The 24,967-nt window shown below is 42.2% G+C and overlaps 1 protein-coding gene across 1 annotated transcript in view; it reads left to right on the forward strand.

The window, feature by feature from the left end:
- Setbp1 (SET binding protein 1) overlaps window positions 1-24,967 on the forward strand; it is a 324,979-nt gene that overhangs the window by 163,834 nt on the left and 136,178 nt on the right. The window contains exon 3 of the mRNA XM_051201988.1: window positions 5,254-5,307. Within this exon, the coding sequence (XP_051057945.1) occupies window positions 5,254-5,307 (54 nt within the window). The remainder of the gene's footprint in view (window positions 1-5,253; window positions 5,308-24,967) is intronic.

The raw sequence follows: 24,967 nt of genomic DNA on the forward strand, positions 1-24,967 counted from the left end.
CTTTCCTAGTAAAATTCCTGCATAATACAAACTACATTGATACCCATGAAATCCAGTTTTCTCAATCTGAGGAACAATGATTTGGAAAGAATTGAATTGCTAAAATTAAAATGGGCATCATGAGTATATGTTGAACTAGGGTCATGATGCTTAGATGTGGTGTATCGTTTTAGTTATTTCTTGGAACATGAGCTGCACTTGTTCTAGTGTGTGTCTGGCTGAGCTTCAGATGAAGAGAAAAGTTCCAGCAGGTCCAAACAACATAAGTGAAACTTGTCATCTCTGTGTTCTAGATTAGCCACAACATCCAGAAGCGTGGATGCACTACTGTAAGACAGGAATGCATATTTGCAAGTTGCACATGAAATCTTAAAGCAAAACTTGTGAAAAGCCTCTTGGCTGCATCTGTAGCGAAAGTTAGAAGGCTTTGTCATGGAACTTACCTGTAAGTGTTAGAATTGCATCATTTAAAACATAATCAAAGGCGAGCATGAGCAAGAAAGACCAGGCCAGCTTGCAATTATATACAGTGGTTGTTAGAAATTCTTGTCAATTATTGATGTAACACTGTTGATGTCTGGTGTTTGGGCTTTTGATTTAACCATTGGAATTCCACGAGGCTGAGGGGATTTAGCAAATGGGCACAACACAACTAGGTGACAACCACAAGTGTGTAACTTGCATTTTACTTTCGCACGAGGCTTCCTGGGACTCTGCACTGTGTACACCAAGTGCCTTGGTAGTTAGAATTAATGTCTGCTAATTTTGAAGGTTTGTTGCATTTCACTTGGATGTGAATTTGATCCCTGAACCCACGTTGCAATTTAACTAGTCATCTGTACACAATGCTATTTGTTAGCACCCAATGAAGCCGTAGAGAGTAAAACCACTTCATTGCCCATACCTCTGACATTCAGGGGTGTAGACAAGTGTTGTTTTTTTCAGGGTCTATTTTGGTGTGAGTTATTTGATGGGGAGAGAAGCAGAAAAATAGTATCTCCTCTTCTGTCTTAGAGTCCTAGTATGATGCCAATTTGATGTATTAGAATACTATAAGAGCAGGGACAGTGGGAACAAAGGCTTCATTCAGTGAGCGGAAAAATACGATGCAAGGGGGTTGAATGATACTAAAACTGATATCAAGGTGAGACATGAGACACGTTTTCTCCCTTACGTCTCCCTCCTGCTTTCTGCCTAACCGCATTCCCCTTATCATTATACCTAAGAGGAGTAGCAAGCAATTGGTTCAATTGCAGCTCCCTTTTCCCCAGGGTTTGCCGTATGCCCGCCATGCTGCAGACTCTGAAGTCTTCCATGACCACTCCAGAGTCTGTCGCTGGAACTTTTCTTTCCTTCTCTGTCTTCAGTCCTAGCATACCTCCGGTTCTTCTTGTACGTGTCTGTATTCCCAGCCCTCAAAACGGTTTTCTGTGCATCTAAATCTTGATTTGGGGGCAAATCCAAATATTTGAATACTCATATAAATTATAATACACACATATTTTTTCTTGATTTTGCCCTTTAATCTTTCTGCTCTCCATCTTTCTTTTTCAAGGGAGAGAATGGTGTCAGTCCATTTCTAGCAACCTGGGATAAGGATATAATTAGATAGTTGTCTTTGCTTGCTGGGACACTGCCTGAATATAAGTTACTCTAGTCTTTTCTGTGGGTGAAATAATTAGTAAAACATGATTTAACTTCTCTCTTATAACTAAAGCAAGGGTCAAATGACACTTAATGAATGAAGAGAGGGAGAAAAATCCATTCCCACACCATGGAAAGTACAAGGATGCATTCTTGAGAGGAGAGAAGGTCCAATAGAAGGCTCATGTAAGGAAAGCACAATGTTTTGGGGGGGGATTTGCCCAAGGATGCTTTGTCCTCCCTAGAGACACCTTTACTGTGTCCCTTTGCTTGCCCACCTCAGCATCTACCAACCTATACACCTGGGTGTCTGGTATCAGCCAAGGAGTATGTGTGAATATGGTCAGTGCATCGTAAAGATGGTAAAGGAACCAAAGGGGAGTCCTCTCCATACGGGAGGAGAAAAGCTCAGGCGGTTTCTGCTTGGGAAGCAGGAAGATGCTTTTCTTCTCCTCTGTTAGAAGCTGGGACTCCCTTCATCTCTCTCCAAGTCTCCTTTTGAGTCGAGAGACAAAGACACACCCTGAATTTAGGCCAAGAGAGAAATGGCAGCTCTTTAAAACAAAATGGACAGCAGGGTCATCCTCCAGTATGTGAACGTGAACTGTTTCAGAGAGCAGCCGCATGTGTCTGGAACGAGGCTGGCCTGAGCAGGGACCCCCGAAAGCTCCCTGTTCCACCAGGGAGATGAGAACACTTTCTTTCTTTTGCCTTTTAAATGAAATTCCGTCTGCCCTCCTCCCTGCACCTGCTCAGCCCTCTAGCTGAGAGCTGAGCAGACATTTAACCATCCTGGGAAAAGACAGGATCCTTTTCATTAACTTTACCCTGATTGAAGTCCCCAGAGCTGGGGTGGATTTCATTTTCCTCTTCTCATTCTCTGTCTAGCATGGATACAACTCAAACAGTGAGGCTGTCATGGGCATTGAACTGTTTCCCAGCTCCTAGCCGCACCAAATGGATGCAGGGCCACGGTGGGAAAAGCCGTGGGTCTGTATTTCCTTTCTCCTGTGTTTGTTTAAAAAAATATTAATAATATGTATTATTGTCGTTACTATTATGTGTGTGTGTGTGCTTGTGAGTGCGTGTGTGAGAGTATATGTCTGTGTGTGTGAGTGTGAGTGTGTGTGTGTGTGTGTTTGTGTAAGTATGTACGGCTTTCAGATATCAGTTCTTTCATTCCAAGATGGGATTGGAGGAGTGAACTTAGGTTGTCAAGATGCTCAGCAAACACTTTACCTCTGAGCCATCTGTCCAGCCCCTGAATCTGTGTGCATCTTACCCTTCTTTAGGTTCTAACTGGATGTCTGAGAGTTTCTCGCTAGACCTTAGAATCCAGAAGCCTATTCTGTTTGGGCAGTATGATTCTACCAAATAACACACAAACACACGCAGGCTTTGTGCAGAGGGCTGGGAGGGCTAGGAGACACTCATAGCTGTCATCTTAATGATAATAATGTCACTATCAGCTCTTTCTCCCCCCTACAAAATAAGATTTGTGTTCATTTTAATGGGAAACTATGCTTTCTAGTGAATTACATTCCACTCTTGAGAAAGGTGAAACCATTCTGGACTGGGAAGTTTGGGGGACAGAGGGACCTTCTATATTTCATTCCTCTGTTCTAGTTCCCCAGAAGAGGAGGCTTCTGAACACACTGGGGAAACAATGTCCATCCCTCCCTGAGCCTCTCACCACTTGATTTAGTTCCCAACATTAAGATGTATCTGGGAATCCAGGTTTAGGTGGTCTGTGATTTTGAAATAGAGGAGGACTTTTCTGACCCTGTAATTCTATCTGACACCTGAGCAGCACACTTAAAGTGTGATGATCAGCCCTCTCTCCTTTAGAAATTGTGAATGAATGAGCATCTACGTTGGGGAGCATTCATATCATGGGTCACTGCTCTGTCTAACATTTCCTGAGTTTGGTTACAGCGTAGTTAGAACCTGACATCCTGGAAGACTGTCATGGAGTGATGGGACATGACAGGCTTCTACACACTGTCATTTCCGGGCTCATAGTTAGGAGAGGCCACAGTATTTCCCTTTGGTCATTTCTAGGCCAGGTATCATCTGCCATGCACATTAAACTGTGAGTGAAATACTTGGCATCTCCAAGGAAAAGGATATGAGACATTTAAACTCTAGTTAAACTCTACTGTTCCTGGCCTCACATCCCTGTATCTTTCTACTCAGTAGAGATAGACAGGCCTATCTGAACTGTACTGGGCCACTGACCAGTTCACTATTGCATGGGCAGGAAAACAAGCCCCTCTCCTGGCTGGGGATAAATCCCTTGGTTTAGCCCCTGTCCTCAAGTGTTGTATACCCTTAAAGTCAATCTGTGACTTCAACACTGAAGTATCAGCCAAGGACAGATAAAAGGGCTTCTTCCTATCCTGGGAACTCATCAGATGTCCCTCATGCAGGAAATGTGCTGGGTGCTGAGTGCTGAGTGCTGAGTCCTTTTGTCAGCTTGGACAATATCTTCAGCTGTCCCTCACACTTCTCCACATCCAACAATTGCACGACTTGTGTCCTCACCTCATGGTTGACAGTCTCGCTCATTTTTCAATAGGTTGTCCAGCATCTACCTGTGTGAGCAGCCCCCTCCCAACACAATGCAAAGTGCAGAACTTACGTAAGATGTTGTTCCTCTCATGTCTTGTTTGGTATATTGTTAGTTAAAAAAAAAAAAACAGAACAAATTTACATGCAGCAACACAACATAGACATTAAAGGAGTTAAGAACTAAACTTCACATATCTGATACCTTTCTGAGGAGAGAGGAGAGGAATTAAGATTTCTGGCAGGGTTGGGGTACGCTAAAACTTTGTTGAGAACCAACAGAGACATGACAAATCATAATTGCTGTACAAATGGCTTTGCTCAAGTCCCGTTCCTCCACCATGGATGTGAAGATATGGTACTCATTTGAAGATACTGTGAATATGCTTGTGATTTTCCCTCATTGTTAGCATTTCAGAGTTAAGAGGTAGATGTTTAGTCCCTTGCCTCTGCCCCCCTGGGCAGTCCAATGGGCAGGCGGGTATTTCCTGGCTGGACTTGAAGGGCTTGGAGCATTTGTGAGATGATTCTAAGTGCTGACACAGGTCGGGGTATCATATGTGTATGAAGTCTGCCTGTCACCTCTCTGCTTTTGCCTGATTCCATTAAAGGCATATGTTGTATTGATGAGTCTTGAAGAGTAGATGGTCATTACCAAGAAATAACAGTGTCTTGGAGAAAAGGACAGCTAATGGTCATTGGCCAGGGTACAAGCATTATGAAATAGATACATACATATACACACATATATACATATACATACACATATGTATGTATGTAAACATGCACACATGCACACTTAAGCCCCTTTGAATAAGTGGCAGCACACAGAAGACGGGAGAAGACAGTAAGAGGAAGGGAAGGAAGTCCGAGAGGTTGTAGCCCATGGTTGAAGCTCAGAGCATCTGGGTCTACACATTTTGTCCCTCTATATCTGAAGAGCTGATCTGGACTATGGTAACTGCAGGTTGGTTGTCTTGGGGATGCTGTCTGTAAACAATGAGAAACATTACTAAGGGAAGCTCCTTTGTTTTCTTCCAGCTCCTCACAGCCAGTGACCTTGCAGCCAGTGACCTCAAAGGATTTCAGACACAGGTGAGTCTCTGTTCTAGTTTCATGGACTTTGAGAGTGGCATGACCTGTAGTGAAATTGACACCAGAGCAAAAGCTTCACTGGCGACCTCCTCTTCTCTGACTTAAAGTTCTGCGGGGAGGGTGACCTGGCACTTGATCCATGCCCCAGCTCATCTTTTATCTCGCCACTCACAAAATGATTGTTTTCTACTCTGACTTTCTTAATGTGTCATAGCGAAAACCAAAACAAAACACATTCAGGTCAATATGCTTGGAATCTTGAGCTAGCACAGGCTTTAATTAAAGGAAACAGAGTGGAATTAGGCCTGGGTTCTACATCCCTCTTTCCCTTTCTGTCCCTCTTTATCTGGACTGTGCCTTTATGTCTGTTTAATATTTGTGCGCAAACCCATTGTAGACACAGTCTGCTGGCCAGGATAATTCAGGTTCCTGCAAAGGCAGACTGTTGAGTTTTGCTGATGGTGGTTAGGGAACAGGTCATAGTATCTCTAGTTAATTCTGCTACAAGATCACTATTGGAAATATCAAGAGGGAGCAGGCAGAATCTGGGAACTAGTTGTGATTGTGCAAAGCTTTAATCCCAGTGCTTGGAAGGTAGGGGGCAGAGGGTTTCAGGTCCACACCAGCCATTGGGAATTCTTCCAAGTACAAGCTGAAAGCTGGCCCCATGCAATAATCCATGGATGCTTTCACTCCCAGGGACTTTAGCTGAGTGTTAGGTGTAACCCAGGAGGACCTCTCGCTGGGGGAACAGATTGGCTTCTCTGTAATCCACACATTTCACTGAATGTGGACGGGGTAGTCCTTGCCTTAATGCCCACCTCCTAAAGCACATAGTGGTGATTCCGTCACTATAGTTAATGACTTGAAAATGGAGAGTCTGTATTGGGCTGGGCCATTCTGTCTGTATCTGTTCTTCTCTCTGCATTTGGTAAAGTAGAGGAGGCTAAGGAGTCAGTTTCTCCCCTTTGTTGTTGACTCCCAAATAGACCCCGTTCAGTCTCGAACACACATGTGTAACTGTTCAGGCAGTGTGTGGGTATCTAAGCTACCATGTATTGAGGATGGGTAGACTTCAGTGAAGTAGTGAATTTGGCCTCAACACCACAGGTAGGACTGTGTTTTACAGTGAGGTCCGAGGCTGGTAGGCATGAACGGAAAAACTTCTGAAATCCACACCTAAACCACACCGACTTTTCCCGTTCTTGACTTTTGAAGCAGCTGACACACTTGAGGTCTATCATTCCTAGTCTTCAGTAACTGGAAATGAGGGCACCCATTTCACTTGTGAGACAAATGTTCTTCATCTCTGAGAGAAGTAAGATTTGTCATCTGATCCTTTAGGGAAACCCAATAAATATAAACTCCAGTCTTTTCTTCTCTCTCTTTCCCCTAATACAAAAGCTGTAAGTAGGAATTTGGAATGTGTGTGTGTGTGTGTGTGTGTGTGTGTGTGTGTGTGTGTGTGTGTGTATATATATATATATATATATATATATATATATATATATATGATAACAAACAAGCCTCCTGCTTTTCTACCACAGAATCATAAGTGATGGCATCTGGGGGTAGTCTTTTACTCTTTGTTGTACACAGCCACTTATATCGATTGGAATTTCCATTGTCACATGTTGCGTTTGTGTTGTTTTCTTTGCGTGCATTCATGTCACTGGAAAGCCATCTAGCAGCTGGTTATTCTCGCACTTGTCATAAGTACCTTTCTCTATTTACCAGCCCGTCCTCACTAAGAATTCCATCCCTTGTAGGCTGAGGTCCCCAAGTAGCAATCTGAAGCAGATGCTAGAACAAAGTCCTCTCTTCTAGGACACAAATAGCATACGAGTCTTCACATTATTTCTGCTTTATTTGCTAGTTCCCACCAAGATGAGACAGTTGCTTAGGCTTTGTAGACAAAGCCAGCAAGCTTGTCCACGTGTGATGGCTCGTGTGGGAATATAGTAGAGAGAATACTGTAGTGAGGGGATTAAATGAGGCACCAGCCCTTTGAGTCCAGCTGCAGTTTGGGGGGAATACTATAACACTGCTCACAGAGGAAATACTGCAAGTCTTGGTCCTTGCCTTCTGTAATTCCTCATCATCACAAGGGGAGTTGCTTCATTTAGAGAGAACTGAGCAGTGTTTTAAGGATGAGACAAGTGTAAGAGCAACAAATGAATTGTCATTTATACTGCATTTCTAAAATGTTAGTTGCTATTACAGTCAAGGGCACACAGGGAAAGATGTGAGGCATACAAGAAAACATTTTAGAGTGGAGAACATAGGAATTGCTGTCACCTAATCACCATCTGCATTCAATACCCTCCCCTGTAAGGTCTCTATGTGGTGCTCTCTTTGGTGTACAAAGCACCCCCACAAGATGCTAGAATTCTCTACCCAAAATATCATTTGTATTACTCTGATAAATACATCTAGTGGTTTTGATGCTTATTTTCTTTTATGGATAGGAAAAAAAAAAGCCTTACTGCATATCTGATTTTTTAAGAGTTGAATAAGACATTCCACAGGTAAGCCACCAATAGGAAGCCTGTGTGAACAATGCATCCAGGTATTTCTTCCATTGAAGGAGTACAGATTAACTAAAATTACAGACCAAGAACAGAGTATGTCTTTATAGAGCAAAAGTGAAAGTTTTCCAAGTAGAGGTATCAATCACCCGGTGCAGGAGAGGGGAGAAGAATTATGAAGTGGCAACCTTATTCCAGGGCAGGTGAGACCTACATGAAGACTAAGCTGGAAACGCAATGCTTGGACTGTGTTCAAGGTGTGGAAGAAGCTTGACTTTTCTGCCTACTTCAAAGGGGACCATGGGAAATACATTACTTGAGAATTGAGTTAGAGCCAACTTTCAGGTCTTAGAAATCTAGAAAAATATTTGGACTTTACAAATTAACTACTTTGAAGTTTTCAAATGTAATATCCATAATATGTATTATATATGTATGATATATACATCTATACACATACATCTAGACACACACACATATTCATAAAAATGATATAACATGAAGATGATATTTTTGGCACAACATTTTAAAATCTAGAACTGTTGTGCTAGGGAGAAAGTGCATATTTATGATAAATAGCCACTGCAGCAAGATATTATATGAGATGGCAATTAGATAACCTAAATTTCTATGTTTTCACACTAAAATATTTTCCTGTCTGTCTCAGATCTGCACACACACACACACACACACACACACACACACACACACACACACAGAGCGATATGCTACAGTGAGGCCCTTATTGGTATCATTGATGGTTTCTGTAGTTTATATACCCTTTTCATCAATTTTAGTACATTAGTGATTGAACATCCATTGACAAAGTCACTGCTGGTAACTCTCCAGAGATGAGATAAACTAGCCTCCTCACACCACTGGGTCAGATTTAGTGACCAGTTCTTGTTAACCAGTCTTATGTCTTCTATATTCTTATTTATTTTGCCTTTAATTTATGGTGGTTATTTTTAGTCAAACTCCAATCATTGAATTTTACTTACAAAATAAAGACTTTGTTCAGCTTTTCAAACTAATATAGCCTTTAAAAACAATCATAAGCCATTGCCATACCTATCAAAACTAAGGCTAATTCGTTGGTATTTTCAAATGTCTAGACCATATTGAGATGTTTCTGAGCATAGACACACTATTTCATAATTGATTTGTTACAGTCAGAATCAAATCACCATTATCTGACTTGTCCATAAATTCACTATCAACAGATATAAACATTAAAATGCAGCTCTGGTATTTCCAGAGAATACAGCTCCCATTGACCTCAAGAAAAATGTCTTAGTATTCATTCACACTGCTTTTGCTTGTGTATCTGTATGCCAGTGACTAACCTATGCCAAATGCACTGTATGATACTAGGAATTCTGTTAACTTTGAATGTATCATTTCATTTACCTAATACAATAATATGTCGGAGTTAGTAATTATCTCCATTAATAAGCACACAAGTGAAGACACAGGTGTGAAGATCATAAGATTTATGGCCAAAGTATTATTTGAACCTAGATCTTGTTCCATGTAACTTCAGTGTTTTTAACCACATATGCTATCCACCATGAGTTTGCCATTCTAGTTTCCTTTCTGTTGCTGATATAATACTTTGACTAGAAGCAATATAGAGGAAAAGGGTTTGTTTCAGGTTACAGGGCTATGGTCCATCACTGGGGGGAAATCTGGGTGGAAATTAAAACAGGAACTGGCATGCAGGCTTGATTGCTATTTTGCAGAGTAGCTTTGCCCAAGGAATTCACTTGATAGTCAAGTAAGTACCAGAGAAAACATGGAGGATGGAGCTTTCTGGCTTGCCCACAAGCTCATGCTTAGGTAGATTTCTTGCACAACTCATGATCACCTGTCCTGGAAGTGAAGCATCCCGAGGTGGGCTGTCCCCCTCTTACATCAATTAACCATCAAGAGAATCCCCCTCAGACATATCCACAGGCCGATCTCATTTGGGAAATCCCTTAATCGAGACTTCTTTCTCAGCTGGCCCAAGGCTATTGACGATGACAGGTAAAATTAAGATAGTCATGATTTTCATGGCTAAGATAATTCACATCTAGGCTAACCATAGGTAGGATCTACATGTGCAGCTCCAACTTCATTTCCATAAATCATGGCAAAAAATTTTTAGTCATGTTCCACAAAAAGGGGCTTTCCTGTATCTCAGAGTCATAGTTAGACCACTATAATGCATGGTAAATTTTTCCATTTTGGAAAAGAATTTCTGCTTTTTTCTTTCTTTCCCAGACTCCCAGAGGGACAGCCATTTGCTGGCTGCCTCCATACAGTGAAGGGCACTGAGGAGAGGTGGAGGGAAACATTGCATCCATCCATTAGGAGACCGGTTGGCTCAGTCTCAGTGTGGGAGATAAATCATCCCACAGCCAGACAGCACGCATGAAAGCTCTGTTGTTGCTCCCTGCTTGAACTCCCTGCTCCCACCACACACATTAAAACTGAGAGGTACCCAGGCACAGGTGGACATGATGAGGGATGTTATGGAGAACACGGAAGTCCAGGCTTGACTTTTGTAATAGTTGGGCTTGTACTGCTCTGCAGGTAATGTCAGGATCCCTGTTTTCTGGCTGAATACTTCAATAAAAAATAAAGACTGGGGGAGAAATGTGTGAAGAGTCGCCTGTCCAAACAGACTCTTGTGCCAGGAACACGCCATGGACTTAATTTGCCCCCAGAAGTCTACCTCCCATAGCAGCTTCGTTAGCTGAAGCCTTAGTCCGCCAACTCCTAGGCAGGGGGATTTTTGTCGAACATGGGTTTACTGCCACGTTCCTCTCCTGCTATTTCCATTCAATAATTGAACTTTGCCGAAGATTGTAGACTAACCAGTAATAGTGTGTGAGTATATATATAGTCTTGCTGTCTCAGCGTTTTTGTATTTGTTTGTTTGTTTGTTTCTGGATATAACCTTATCCAAATGGTCCATCCTTATTAAATTACCCTAAGGAGGAAATGAATGGGTGTGAGAGTCTGCCTCACCCCCGGCCTGCTTCAGCAAGCTGGCTGAGGTGGTTGCTTGGGATGCATTTGGTTTTATTTTTTATGCCTTTCTTCAGGCAGGTTGTGTATCAGCTCAGCTGTTATAGTGTGCTCTCCAGAGTCTCCGAAGGTTTTAGAGAACAGGGGGTTACACCCTAGAGTAACCTGTCCAGTGTCTGATATGTATCCATTGTATTAAGGGTTAATAGCTAAGAGCTTAGAAACATTTATAGCAATCTGATGTTTTTGTGGTATGTCTGAATTTGAGGGTTTTATTAGCAATGTATTTTTCTAACACTGTAGAATATTCATGACAAAACAATGCTTAGCAGAGAAATCAAGTACTTCCTTACAAATCACTGGGAAACTCTGTTCTGATTTTTACTGTCATTATTTCCTACTTTCAACAAAAGTAGAACACGTGTATGGTGTCTTTTTTTTTTTTTATTCTGCGAGCTTATAGCTGCATCTTTGTTTTATGAATATTGTCACCCCTCTTGAGGAAATAGCACCACCTGGAGAGGTATCTTTCTTGACACCTTTAGAACAGCTAGACAAAACACGGACATTTTTTCCTGCGATTGCAAAGACAGCCAAAAGTTTAATATTTCCTTAACAGATATGGATACTGTGATTATAACAGAACATTTAACAAAACACATTTGTTCACATGCAAATATATATGTTGAACTAAACGCCCGATGAACATGCCTATTTATCATATGTGAAAGCATGTGTTTCATGTTATAGGCATAAACTTCTTGCCCTGTTAGACAATGTTTCTAGTGTTTTTTTTTTTTTTAAACAGCATTGGCATTTAGCTGTGGAGAGAAAACTTCTCCAGGTGTTTTCCAGAGAGCCTGGCATTTCAAGGGGGATATTCTGAAGGCTTAATAAGTCCTCTTGGGATGCTAAATCTCTTTAGACTTCAGTGTGTATTTTGTTTCTGACTTCCAAGGTGTTTTGACCATCTGAGACGCATGTGCAGGTGGACCCAACTTAAAACAAACCAAATGTTGAACAGTTCGCCCCCAGGAAAATGGATGAACAACAGGTAGAGGATGTAAAGAGGAAGGGATTAGTCATACACAGAGACATTTTTCTACTTTATCAATGGGATCAATATAGACTGTGTCTGCTAGGATATCCAGATATAAAATAGGTTTCCAACAGCTGACTTAAATCCAACTCTTCTGTCTAGAAATAAAACAGAGTAAACAGAGTATAGGGTTAACCATGGTGACTGAGAATGGTACTTTCTGTTCTTTTTTTTTTTTTTTTTTTTTTTTTGAACTGGAGTTTTCTCTTCCCTCAAATGAAAACAAAAACATTGAACCTTAGCAACAAGGAGGAAAGATGAGATAATTCCTGTAATCCCTTGAGACACCCAAGGTTTAATTATCCTGTGACTCCTTCCCCAACCTTGTGTTTTTGGTGTTGTATTTATCTTCTTTACTTATGCTAAAAAGAACCTACATGAGAACTTCTTACATCTTCTCTTAGGGTGCATTAGACTTAATGCCTGTCCATCTCAGATAGCTGTGCTCACCGTAGCATGAGTCATGAAACCATATTTTCTCAGTGTGAATTTTTACTACAATGCCTGGCTTTCCTCCACATTTCCAGGTTTGATAATGACTGCCATGGAGTAAATTCTAATCCCCATTAGTACTCTGAGAGGTATTGTCATAATTTCTGCAGCAGGATTATTCCAAACCTGCCTTGTGAGGAAGGGTTATATCTCCAGCCAGTGAACGAACTTGTTTCTAAAGTTTATTCTACTTCTACTGCTTGGCTTGTCTTCGGTCCTCTCCTTCTCCATTCCTTTCCCCTCTCTTGTACCAAATAAGGCTCACTCAAAAGATGTTAGACCCCATAGTAGATGAGTCTTGTGGAACAGCTTGCTTATTTATCCCTAGCCACTTCTTTTGGCCACCTTCTTTCTGGTGGGCAGAAGACTTGCTGGTGGGCAGAGGTTCTGTTCATTCTTCAAATTGTCTCCACCACAGCATTCTGACATGCCCTGAAAATGGCCACCCTCTTTCTTCTTGTTTAATATCCAGTTATGGACATGCTTTTCCTATCACATCACTCAGCTTCCTAAATGTTATATTCCAGAGCCTCTAGCAAGACACCTGCTTCCATTCCACCTCAAGCCACTGGCTGGGGTGTCCAAAGAGATGTAAGCAATGCTGAGCTGTGTAAACATATAAATAGTAAAACTTGCAGTTCCAGTGTGAAGAACAAAGAAAATATTTCTCGTTGCTTTGTGAACCAGTGGTGAAGAAGGCCAATTATGGGCTGAAACTGTTATAGTGAGTCCAGGTGGTGTGACATCCATAAAAAATTCTGTCTTACTTTTATGAGACCAGGGACCTCTTCAGCGGAAGGACATGTCCTATGTTCCTCCGGGTAAGATTCAACCATGCTGGGCATCCAGTAAACAGTCTGTCAGTGCGCTCATTACTCTTGTAACTTTACATAATTAAAGTTAGTCACTGATACCCAATGTTAGAGTCAGAGTACAAATAGCAATTTCCCAAGGTAATATGACCAGAGCATGGGATTACCCAAAGGAAAAATAACAACCATAGTTTCACAACAAACAAAGAGGAGTAGTGACGCCTCTGCGCTTTTCGCCGTCTCCTCATGCCACTTGCCATCTGAAGTGAGCAATGGCAGACACTGTGACCCAAATAGAGATCGGCTGGGCAGGGCTAACTGGCCTAGGAAAACACCCATTCACCATGACTTTTCTCCTCACCAAAGACACTTAAGGTTAACATTTTAGGTTTTGTTTTTTTTCCACAGAAGAGAAATATCAGTAAAATATCTAAATTAATCTTAAGGGAATGAATCAGGGGCCTTCCAAACACCAGAATGTTGGCTTATGTTAGTAACACTTCTAAACTTATTTGACCCTTGCCCTGCAGAATGGTTGACAGCATGCTTCACTGCCTGGCAACGTCAGTGAGGGAGTGCCCTGAAGGTATTTGGGTCGGGTGTTGGTGAGAGGACCATATTGGGGACTAAAGGACTTGTAGGAGTCCGTGTGATGGACTTTGACATTCCCTAGTCAATTCCTCATATATCAACATAAGACAAGATGTATTTCGAGAGTACTTGAGTTCTGGATTTAGTGGGCCATACAAGTTCAGTGGCACCCACAAGGAGACCATGCTAGGCACAGGAACCCTGTTTCTCCCATTAGTCCATCTGTGATAACCAACAGGGAAAACACCTCACAAACTACAAAGACAGGCCTCTGTCTGCCAGCCTGATTAGCAGTGTGAGAAAACACAGCTGCCTGAGTTTGGCTCGCCTGCCCCTAATCTGGGGAGGGACAGAATTCCCAAAATGGGGACAGAGAACAAATATCTGTGCTTCCAGCAAAACAATAAGATATTCCAAAGTTATCTGTAGGCCCCTGATCTACAAAGAGGGGCTGTTTGTGTAGCAAAGTTTAAAATGGACACCCCCTGCACATAACAACATATATGGACAAATCCTGGTATTTCTGTAACAGCATCCAGGTTGGGGATTATACCGAAGATGCCCTCTGTTGCTGGTCTTATTTTTAGCTAATAATCATTGGGAGCTTTTTCTTTGCGTTCTTCTCGTTCACTGTGGTTTCGTAGCACAGCTTCAATTACCTCTGAACCGAAGACCCAAACTACACAGCTTTCAATTAAATCAGTTGGATTCCACCACTTTGAACTTATTGCATTATTGGTATCATGACATCTGTGAACAGCAGCCCGAGGCAGGGGTAGGTAAGAAGAAAGGGGAGGGTGTTGCACCAAGAAACCCTGTGAGTCTCAGCCTGCTGATGTTTCGAGAGGCAGCGGGTTTCATTCTTGATAACTCTAGCAGAAAAGAGCAATCAGCTAAATGAGAGCTGGACAAATTAAATGGCTGAGTATTATTTCAAAAGAGAGCTTGGGCAGCATCAGAAATTCCCCATCAGCTGTAATAACGCCAATTACCTTGCCAATTGCAGATTCCAGTGTGATGTGTTTAGTGCAATCAGGCGCTAGTCTCTTGCTTGGGCATGATGGGTTTTGTTTACTTTGAATGAGCATTTGTAGAGAATCTTCTGCACCCAAAGGTTTTGCGCTCTGAATGTCCTTTTCTCTGTCCAGATTCACACACAGCTGGGAGAGATTATTTTTGAGATGGAAGCTGGAGCATGCTGGACTCAGTGTTTTCTCTCTGTATGTGATGCCTGGGAGTTTAATATACCAGCACAGTGGGTTTGCCAGTGCTTGGTAACTGTAACAGTGCTCAGCAGAGCTCTCTATAGACTAACCAGCTATTTTATAAATATACATTTCTGGTGAACAACGAGGCTTCTTGGCATGTTGGAATAGCGTGCAGATCACCGTTGAGGAGCAATAACAAACATACAGCTCTGGAGTGGAGAACTGGCCAAGGGTTCATTAAGCTTGAAATATCAACAAATGGGGGTCCAGGGGGTTCAGAGTCACTGGGTGGAATGTCAGACATACAGATCACTTCAAATCCTGGAAGGAATGACGGCAGAGGACACCCACCCCTTCTACAACTCTGCAGCATTTGAGCAGAGGAAAGGAAATTTGGAGACTGGCAGCATTTGTTTCCTATTTACATTTGGCTTCTTGGGATAATGGGTGTGTTGCTCTTGCTTTGTGGGGGGAGCAGGCTGTGACTCACCATTTATATTCCCCATTGAGGAAGGTACTAATCAAGGGCATTATCAGCCTGACTGACAGCTGGAGTGGAAGGTGTGTCTGTGGCCTTTGGGGATACAGAGGAAAAGCTAAAGACTGACGTGTTTCCTCTGTGCTCAGCTGTCGTCTGAAGCCAGAACACGGGCAACGGGGCCCATTATGGTTCCACTGCCTCATGACACATGGTCTTCACGTCTCGTTGCTTATCTTCACCTGCCTTTTCCTCTTCATGCTTATGGCAAAGGCCTTTGCTTGGCCTAAGGAAGAAAGGATTCAAAGCCATACGCCCTTGCCTTTCAACCAGTCACGTGCATTTCCAGGCCCTATTACTCTTGGCTCTGCCTGTTTGCAAGCTCAGGATAGGGACCCGCTGACATTTGAAACCTGATGAAGCCAGGCCAGACCAGGATAGCATGAAGAGGTTTATACTGGGTGCTTGAGACAGCTTGAAGATTACTCATTCCAAAAGTGTTTGTGTGCATGCGTGCGTGTGTGCATGTGTGCGTGTGTGTACAGCTCTCTGCCTGTAGAGTTTCCCACATCAGGTGTATACCTGACCCACAGTCCAAGGACTGCATGTGGCCCAGATTAGGACAAAATGTGTTCCCAAACCCACATACAACCTACTTAAAACGTGACCTAATTTCATTTTCTTTTGCTGCGTTCATTTTAAACTCAATCATGTGCTTCTCAAGTAGGAACTTAAGAGATGCCAATGCCATGTTGCAGTGTCAAAAGGGTGCTCACGCCTGGCCTGCACTAAGTCTTTTAGCCAATGCCTTTAGTTTAGCACCACCTTTATGCAGGTGGCAGCTAGCTGTTCAGGTGATGCTCCTGGTTTCCAAACAAGAGACAGACTTTGTCCCATCTATACTCCTGAGGAGAAGAGAGGCCCTATAAAGCCACAGTGAAGTATAAAATGGAGATACGGTCATCAAGTCATGACACATACACCCAGCCTGAATGACACCCTTGCCAAGAGCAGAGAGTAAGCTGTCCCATCCCGCCTTCTTGTCAGCGTGAATGGAGAACTGGCTAATGACCACCTTGCCTCTGGGGAGGCTGATGTTTCCAACAGTGACCTCAGAGGACCACTTGACTTAGTTACGTACCGTGCACCAAGTTTATGTCAATCCATCAAGTGCAGGCCCCTTGAAGGTTGAGTAGCTGCCCTGCAAAGACTGGGCACAGAGCAGACATACTTCTAGCCCCCTTCCCTTATCTTTAAGATCCATGGATGTTCTGAGAGGACTGTCCTGGGAAACCTGCCCTGGTGGACAATCGTGGTGATTGCCTTTCCTTAGAGGCATCAAACTACAGTAGCTCATCACTGGATGTGCTAGCACATGGACCCAACCGTACCAAGATCAGAGTTTTGACGAAAGTCCTACCTGGGTGGCCTTGGAAATGAGTTTCATTACCTGCATTTGTGGACCAGTGGAGTCAGGCGCTAAACACGCATAGAACAGAACAAGCAGGAAAAAAAAAAAGTTATAGTTATGCCGCAAATTGCAGTGTGTTCCTGTTTGCAGGAAAGTGAAGTAGGCAAGGATAAGGAACTCTATGTTGCAGAAGGAAATAGAGAGGAAGGCAGAACAAAGAACTTTCCTGAAAACCCTTAGTGATTAAGTCACAGAACAGGACCCTCAGTCCCACTCTCCTTTCTACTCTTTGATCCCTTGTTCCTAAAACTACAGGGCACTTAGCCAGAGGTCCTGGCCCCCTCTATCCTTTTCTTTTAATGCACAATTTGCTGCTAAGTCAATTCCTCTGCAAAGGAAAACTGGGACCCGCAGGACCTGGTTGAGAGAGGCTGATTCTCAGTTTACTTAGAAAGTCCGCAGATGCAAACTGAACTCCCTGGCACCTGCCTCAGGGGCAGCTGATCACTGGGCACTTTCAAGCACCCTCTGTATGGAAGGCTTTTATCAAGGTGCATAGTCAAATATGGTTGATTGAGGTAGGGAGGCAACTCCACTTCCTGGTTTCCTAACTGTAAGAAACCTTCAGTGTTGGACAATCTGCCTGAGCCTCAGGTATTGTGAAGCGAATGGTCTCCCAACATGTGCAATTGTAAGAGCTCTCCAGCTTGGCATTTGCCCAAGTCTTCATGTATGTGGGTGTCCTCCCTCCCCTATCTTTTCCACATCAATGCCTGCCGTTCGAAGTCTCAGAACTTCCTTCGGTGATGACAATGAGGCATCAGGATGCATTTGCATGGACTCAGTTTGGGGACAGGACTTCTTAAAACCTCACTTTGGAATTAAAAAGCAAGAAAAGGTTATTAGGAAACTGAAACTCTTGTCTACAGCAACTCTCAGTGATCCATAAACAGGCCCAAAAGGCATAAATGGAAAGGTGTCAATGTTACCCAAATGCAGGGCCTTCCAGCCCAGGAAATTTGATTCTATTGGCCCCTTGAAGAGGCTTTTTTAAGAAACAGATCCCACAGGGAGTGAGGTGTCTCGGTAAATCACGAGTTCAGTATCTAGGTAGATTACTCTGAACATAATGTAAAGCTGTCATAAATTTCACGTCTCTAGGGCAATATAGGTTGATGGGAGAAAATCTGAAAGACAAAAAGAATTCAGATCCTAGCCAGGGACAACTACTGCCAGCCCCTTTTGGTATGCTGTCTCTGGATTGTTTTTATAATGGTACATTCGCTTTTGAATGAGAATGACAATTTGGGTGACAAGCAATGTTAACCACTTGAGATTTTCTCTTTATGGACCTTTCTTTTGTGACTTTAAATCTCAGTTTCTTTATCAGTAATTGCAACATAACTTTGTCCAGCATGTTCTAAATCAAATTCTCTAAGGGATTCATTTGGGCTCACAAGTTAAAAGGTTGGGATTCAGCCTCTTGTGGCACATGTAGCAAATCTAGAATTCATGGCTGGAACCTGGGGCTGGGTCTACTCACATCTCACCGAACCCAGAAAACAGTACTCAAATTAGAACCTGTCATCTAGCACTTGTAAGGTCTATTTCCAGTAATCCACATCCTTCTGGTTGGCCCTGCCAACAAAAGGTTCTATACAGCATCCCAAACAGGGGCTTCATTTGGGGACCAATTATTCAAATCCATGCTCCTGTGAGGGACATTGGAACAATGGCATTTCACAACGAATACCTCTAGAGCCATCTTCCAATGTGATAGGTCTTCTTGTGGCTAATTTAACAGAGACAGAGAGCCTGGCCCATTATAGTTTCTAAGAATATCTGATAACGGAGTGAGTGAGATTCTAGTTGAGTGAATGACATTAAAATATGGTAGTTAGGAAGAACTTGGACACTGAGGTTGGACAAAAGTGGGCCTGACAGATTTCTTCTCAGTAACTATAGGATATTCATTCTGTTTTCTCATTTGCCATGCTCCATGTTCATTCCTTTTCTCCTTACTTGAGCAAAATGCTTGATGGAAGCAACTCAAGGGAAGAAAAGGTAATCATTCAGTTTGAGGGCATAGTCCCTCGTGGTGTTGTGAGCAGGAGGCAATACTCTTAGAGAGCAGGTGACCAGAAACACGGGGAGATGGATGCTCATGTCTGGCTCTCCGTTGTGTTTGTTTGTTTGTTTTTTAATTCAGTCTAGAACCCCAGTCCATGGAATGGGGTGCCCAATTTTAGGACGAGTCTTCATACCAGGAAATCCCAGGTATGGTCACAGGCTAGCGCCCTAAGTGGTTGTAGAATATGTCTAGGGGAAATCAGCATTAATCATCTTGAGTGGAGATGTTAAATCCTTTTGACTATTATTGGAAGGATCAGACAACAATCTAAAGAAACACTTGGGAGAATTTGGTGCCCATTAACAGAAAGGTTAGAAAGGTTTTTTTTTTTTTTCTTTTTAACTTCCTTTTCTCTCTTCTGCTTACTTTTGTATGGGTCCTCAGAATGTGTTTGATGACTAAAGAGAGGTGAACAGCACTCATCCAAAGCCATGACTCATTCTCACACAGGGATTATATGCAGGGCTACTGTTTTGGCAGGGGAAGTCCCAGTCTCCTGGCTAGTGCATTCATCCAGGCCGCCAGGTGTCAGTAGACAATTCTGGCTACTCTAAGCATGAACAAGTTTACCTGGCAATTACACTCTTGGTTCTTTCTGACCTTAGGGCCCAGAAAGCAGTTCTGATAATGAACAGAAGCTTTGCTTCTTTCCTCCCCTAAAATCAGAGTAGCAAGAAAAGGTCTGGGGTGTGCCGAGGCTGCGGCCAGGGCCAGTGCAGATCTCCGGGTGAGGCATATCAGACCAGGACTAGCTCAGACTTTCAAGAGTGCAATTCTGCTCCCTGTTGAGAAAGGGGATCCAATTCTACATGGAGCTCCTTAGTGAGTCACATAGAACTGGAGCCTGAAGCCATGTACTTCAGTTGGTTAGAAAGAGAACAAATAAAACTCCAATCGTGGGTTTTTTTTTTTTTTTTTTTTTTTTTTTTTTTTTTTTGTTCTCATAAGCCAATTAGCTCTGGCTCTCTGGAAGTGTTTTCTTAGCAGCTACTCTAGGCCACTTGTACAGCAGGCTTGGGAGTTTCACTCAGGTCAATGCTTGCAGGAACCCTTTGACTGCATCCTGCAAAGTAGCACTTCAAAGCTCATATTGTTTACTGTGTCCCTTAGCCAAAGACCTTTCTTACTTCAAGCCTTATGAATGGAACTGGCGCCAGAAGGAATGGGCTTCCAATTTGGTACAAAGTAAAAAGTTATGCAGCAGATAAAAGAGCCTTGTGCTTTTATTAAAGCTATGACAACGAAGCTGCTCGTTTCCCACAGACTTACCTCTTCCACGAAGGAAGGCTTCATGCCTCTCTCCATTATGTTGACCCTCAGAGTGAGTTTATATGAGCAGCAACTCTCAATAGCATAGCCATTGAAGACTAATAACATTGATACCGCTGACAGCCCACCCAGGGTTTAGGAGCATAGAAAATGATGGGTAGTAAATTGGAAGTACAAGAAAAGGGACAAAGAGGTCCACAAAAACTTGAGAACCGATTCTAGCCAGTTTATTGCTTTAGCTTGAAGTTTGTCTCCCCCCGAGTCTTGTAAGAAGGCTTGGGTTTGTCCAAAATGGCACCCACCAGTTCTTTCTCAGATATGTAAGGTGCAAGGTCAAATAACAGCAGGGCTGGCCACTCCTCAGCACGTGGAAACTACTGTCTTCCACATCTTTATTTCTGGAGACTAACATGGAATTGATGTCTTAATTGGCTTGAAAGTTAAGTATCTTTTCTCAGAAACCTTTGTTTCTCTGTGTTACATTGGAGTCACACCTCCTTCGCCTTTTCCCCTCAACCTTTCAAAACAGGAGTCACTTATTTAGTTTGGCTCATACTTCTGAGACTTCTCACATTCTTGCAATGAGTTTCAGGGGCAGCAATAGTTCTCTTTTGGTTTTGTAAAATGATCTACTTCTCTCTCCAAACTAAGCGAAGACTCCAGAAAGGAAGCTCCGCACTTTGACCTAAGGTGTGCATTATTTCTTGACCAGTTTGACAGCTACCACTGGAGCTAATTTCATGTCTCTACTAAAATCTGTTCTTTAAACAACACTCCAAGGAGTTGGGTTTGTAAAGTCAGGTACCCTGTTACCTCTGATGTTTATTTCAGCTGTAACCATGTGCTCGACGATCTGGAGAGTACTAAGAAACACTGTTTTGGAGATGTAAACTGCTCTTTTCTCTGGAGACCACAGAACAGAATTGTAAATTGATAACAGGGTTTCCAATACAGGACCTACACTGATTGGTAATTTAAAATTAGTGATGTTGGGGGACATATTTGGTGTGTTCTGACCTGGAAATTTTGTTTTGTTTTGTTTTTCGAGGCAAGGTTTCCCTATGTAACTCTGGTTGTCCTGGAACTTGCTCTATTGACCAGGTTGGCCTCAAACTCACAGATCTGCCTTGCTTGTGCCTCCTGAATTCTGTAATTAAAGGTATTTGCCACCGTGCCTGCCTTCTGACCCAGAACTCTTGAGGGACTGCTAAGCTATTGAAAGTGGATTGACTATTGTACTCAGAACCTTAGTCTATATACAGAGGTCAAAGGTCAGCATAAGTTTAGCTATCTGGGACAACGTTCGTGGTAAATTTAGACACTAGTAATTCCTTGTCATCTGCATGGCTCATTGTACAGTTTGAGACTCGACTGGCCAACAGAAATGCTTCTACGCTACCCAATTCTCAGGGAAATTCTCTTTTTATCTTAACATAGTGTTGTTCCTCCAGTACTGCTAAGTCTTCATGTGAAAAAACAAGCAAGCAAGAAAAGAACGCATTTGTAAAGCACGGAGTGGGGGGGAGGGGTTTGGGTCCAAATGCTGCAGCACTGTTTTGTACCCTAGAATCTTTTCCAGGAGTTCTCTCTCTCTCTATTGATGCAATGAAACACCATGAGCAAAAGCCACTTGAGCAAGAAAGGGTTTATTTCAGCTTAGAGCTTATGCCAAACAATTTTGGTTTCTTTATAAAGCAGGTATTTTGCCTGGCAGTGTATCTTAGTGGTTGTCTCATTTGTATATAAGGTCTTATCCCCAGCCTGGGGGTAGCAGGGAAGGACGGAAGGAAGGAGGTAACTTTTCGCCCCTATTTTTTGCCGTATGACTTTTACAGAAATTCTGTCATAAACATCTTGAGAGAAGAATGATAAAAGGCATCATTTTTAAGTAGTGGAACATTACCTTTCGTTTTCTCAAAGGAATTTGCACATGATCGACAGATGTATTAATCAAATCCACCTACAAGATGAGAAATTCAGACTTCAGTGCCGAGGCGATGGGAGTGCCCTAGCGTGAGAAGAAACAGGAGAAATCAAGCTGAATTGTCTCCTAAAGTGAATCCTGAATAATCCTTCCACAGTCAAACGTTTTGACAGGACTTAGACATAAGTCGGGAAAGGAGTTTACATAGACTGTGCCTTCACTACCTGACATCTGCTTGTGCTTGTTTTTAAAGTGCTGAAAACAAAACTAAACTAATACCCTGCTGGCTGTCTGCAGGGGAGAAGTTCCATTGCGTGAAGGACTGCCCACTCCGTCAGTGGATGGTCTTGTGGTTTTCCAGCTTTTGCATTTGATAAACTCTGGGACTGGTGTTGCAAGGGTTACTATGGGCAAGAAGCAGAATGCCTTCTCCAAGAGTTTGATGGAACTTTCCAATGGTGTGGACAGGGACAATGAACTGAAACGTTTCCTTGGTGGCTCTAGGGTGGGGCTCTTGCATGACATGTGTGTTGTACTGAGACTGATCCCCAGCTTTCCCACCCTCAAAAGAATTAATAATATTTTATATATGTTCATGGCTTTAGGACTCTTAAATCCCAAATATATCTATGTTATTGTGTAGAAATTTTGCTTTGGCAAATATTATATATGATCAGATCCTGTGGCCAATTCAGAAATTCAATTAAATCTACCTATTAGGTCCTATCATGTGTGACTGAATGTTCCCAGCGATGGTTTCCCCTGGGCCAAGCAACAGATTGAGTTGTTGGATAGTTTTTATTATTTGAAAAAATTATTCTCTATATGTGTTCAAATCCATCTCATTGATATTTTTATCTACTGCAGTACATGTACAGTAATTATTCTTTGTCATGAACATAATGATTCAACCATTTGGAAGTAATTATTAAGTTCTCTTAAATCTTATCTGCAAGCTAAATGCTCCTTGTTTTCTCAGCCAAGCTTTTGTTCATGCACTCTTTATCTGTTCTGCTGTGCCTTCCTTCTCCAAAAGGCTCCTTGTGCCTCCTTACTGACACCCTCAACAAGGCACTCAAGAGTTGACATTGCATATTAATGTGCCTACCTAATGACACATATTTGTCAGCAGTCTCCACTGGGATTTTCTACTTCAGAGGCTGCCATCTAGGATTATGATGTCTACTTTAGCAACTACTGCTCACTCAAAGTGAACTTAAGATCAAAAGTCATCGCTGCCCTATTCCTGGAAGAGCATCCAGGCGTTTGTCCCCATTCAGTTCTTTCTCATCATTAAATTAAGCAAATAATCTAAAGGAAGTATTTGGGTGGTTAAAGCAGATACCATCTCCCTGATTTTAAAGAGAGAGAGAGAGAGAGAGAGAGAGAGAGAGAGAGAGAGAGAGAGAGAGAGAGTGATATTTACCAATGCTTAAAGTCTTACTTAGCACTGTGGTAAGCAATTTTTCTAGCAGGTTGAGTACCATTGATCCAAGACTCCAAATTCAAACTGTTCTAAAATCTGAGGACATTTTTAACACCAACATGGCACTACAAGTGGAAAACTAAAAACCATTGATTATGTTATATAAAATCATACCTCTGGGTGTGTAAAGTGTACATAAGTGGGTTTGAGGGTTAGAACCAGATCTCATCCCTAAGCTATCTATCATCTATTTCTCCTCTCTCTGTATATCTATATCTGTGTCTCACTGTTTATCTCTGTTCTCTCTCTCTCTCTCTCTCACACACACACACACACACAAACATATATATGAAAATATTCCAAATCATGATTAAAAAAAAATCTATACTCTAAAGCAGTTCTGGTCTCTCCATGCACTTTGGGTAAGAGAATTTTTGCTTGTATTAACCCTCCAAATGCTCATAATGTCTCTTGGGATAGGGCGCAAGATTGCTTCATTTGGGAAATATAGAAACTGGAGCATGGAAAGATTTATAGACTCACAATTTCACGTTACAGTTGTCATTGGTGAGGGAACAAATGCTGAGATTCTCACTCAAACTTGATGTTTTTCACCGGCTTCCTAATTGCTATGAGTTTGCTTATCAGCTAAAAGTAACCCCAACCTTCCAAGTGATAGAGCACTATTCTTTAACCACTGACGCCCTATTGTGGCCTTTCTGGAGCAGCAGCAAGTATTTCACCTTTTGGTTCTTGTATTTTTCAAATTGATATTTCAGGTCTTGTTAGTATATTGTGACTTTAATGCACAAAGGAAGAAAGAAAGGAAAAAATATAAAATAGAGAGACAGAGGCAGGAACATCCAAGTATCATAAAGTGCCCTTTCATATCTTAGACTCCTTTTTAAAAGCACGTGTGATACAAATGGACAAGCATATGACGTAGCATGAGTAGATTCAGACGAAAATTCATTTTGTACTTTTTCACATGACCGCGGCATTTACGAAAGCGTCATATGTAACATATGCCAAGACTTGCCCATTTCCTCATTCTAAGGTTGAGGGAGCATAGTAGGCCACTCCTCAGAGTGAGATGCTTCCAAGTCTATAGCCACTCATCTGGCAACTAAGGAGAGTATTAAGACAAATAATTTCAGAAAGCAAATGCATACTTGAAACTAAAATAAAAGGAATAAAACTGTTATATTTTTCACCTAATTTTCATTCACCTAGCTTTCCAACTCACCACCTCAACCAGTGACTGCCCCTCTAAAAG

Source organism: Phodopus roborovskii, unplaced genomic scaffold, assembly GCF_943737965.1.
Source record: "Phodopus roborovskii unplaced genomic scaffold, PHOROB, whole genome shotgun sequence".
Lineage (NCBI taxonomy): Eukaryota > Metazoa > Chordata > Mammalia > Rodentia > Cricetidae > Phodopus > Phodopus roborovskii.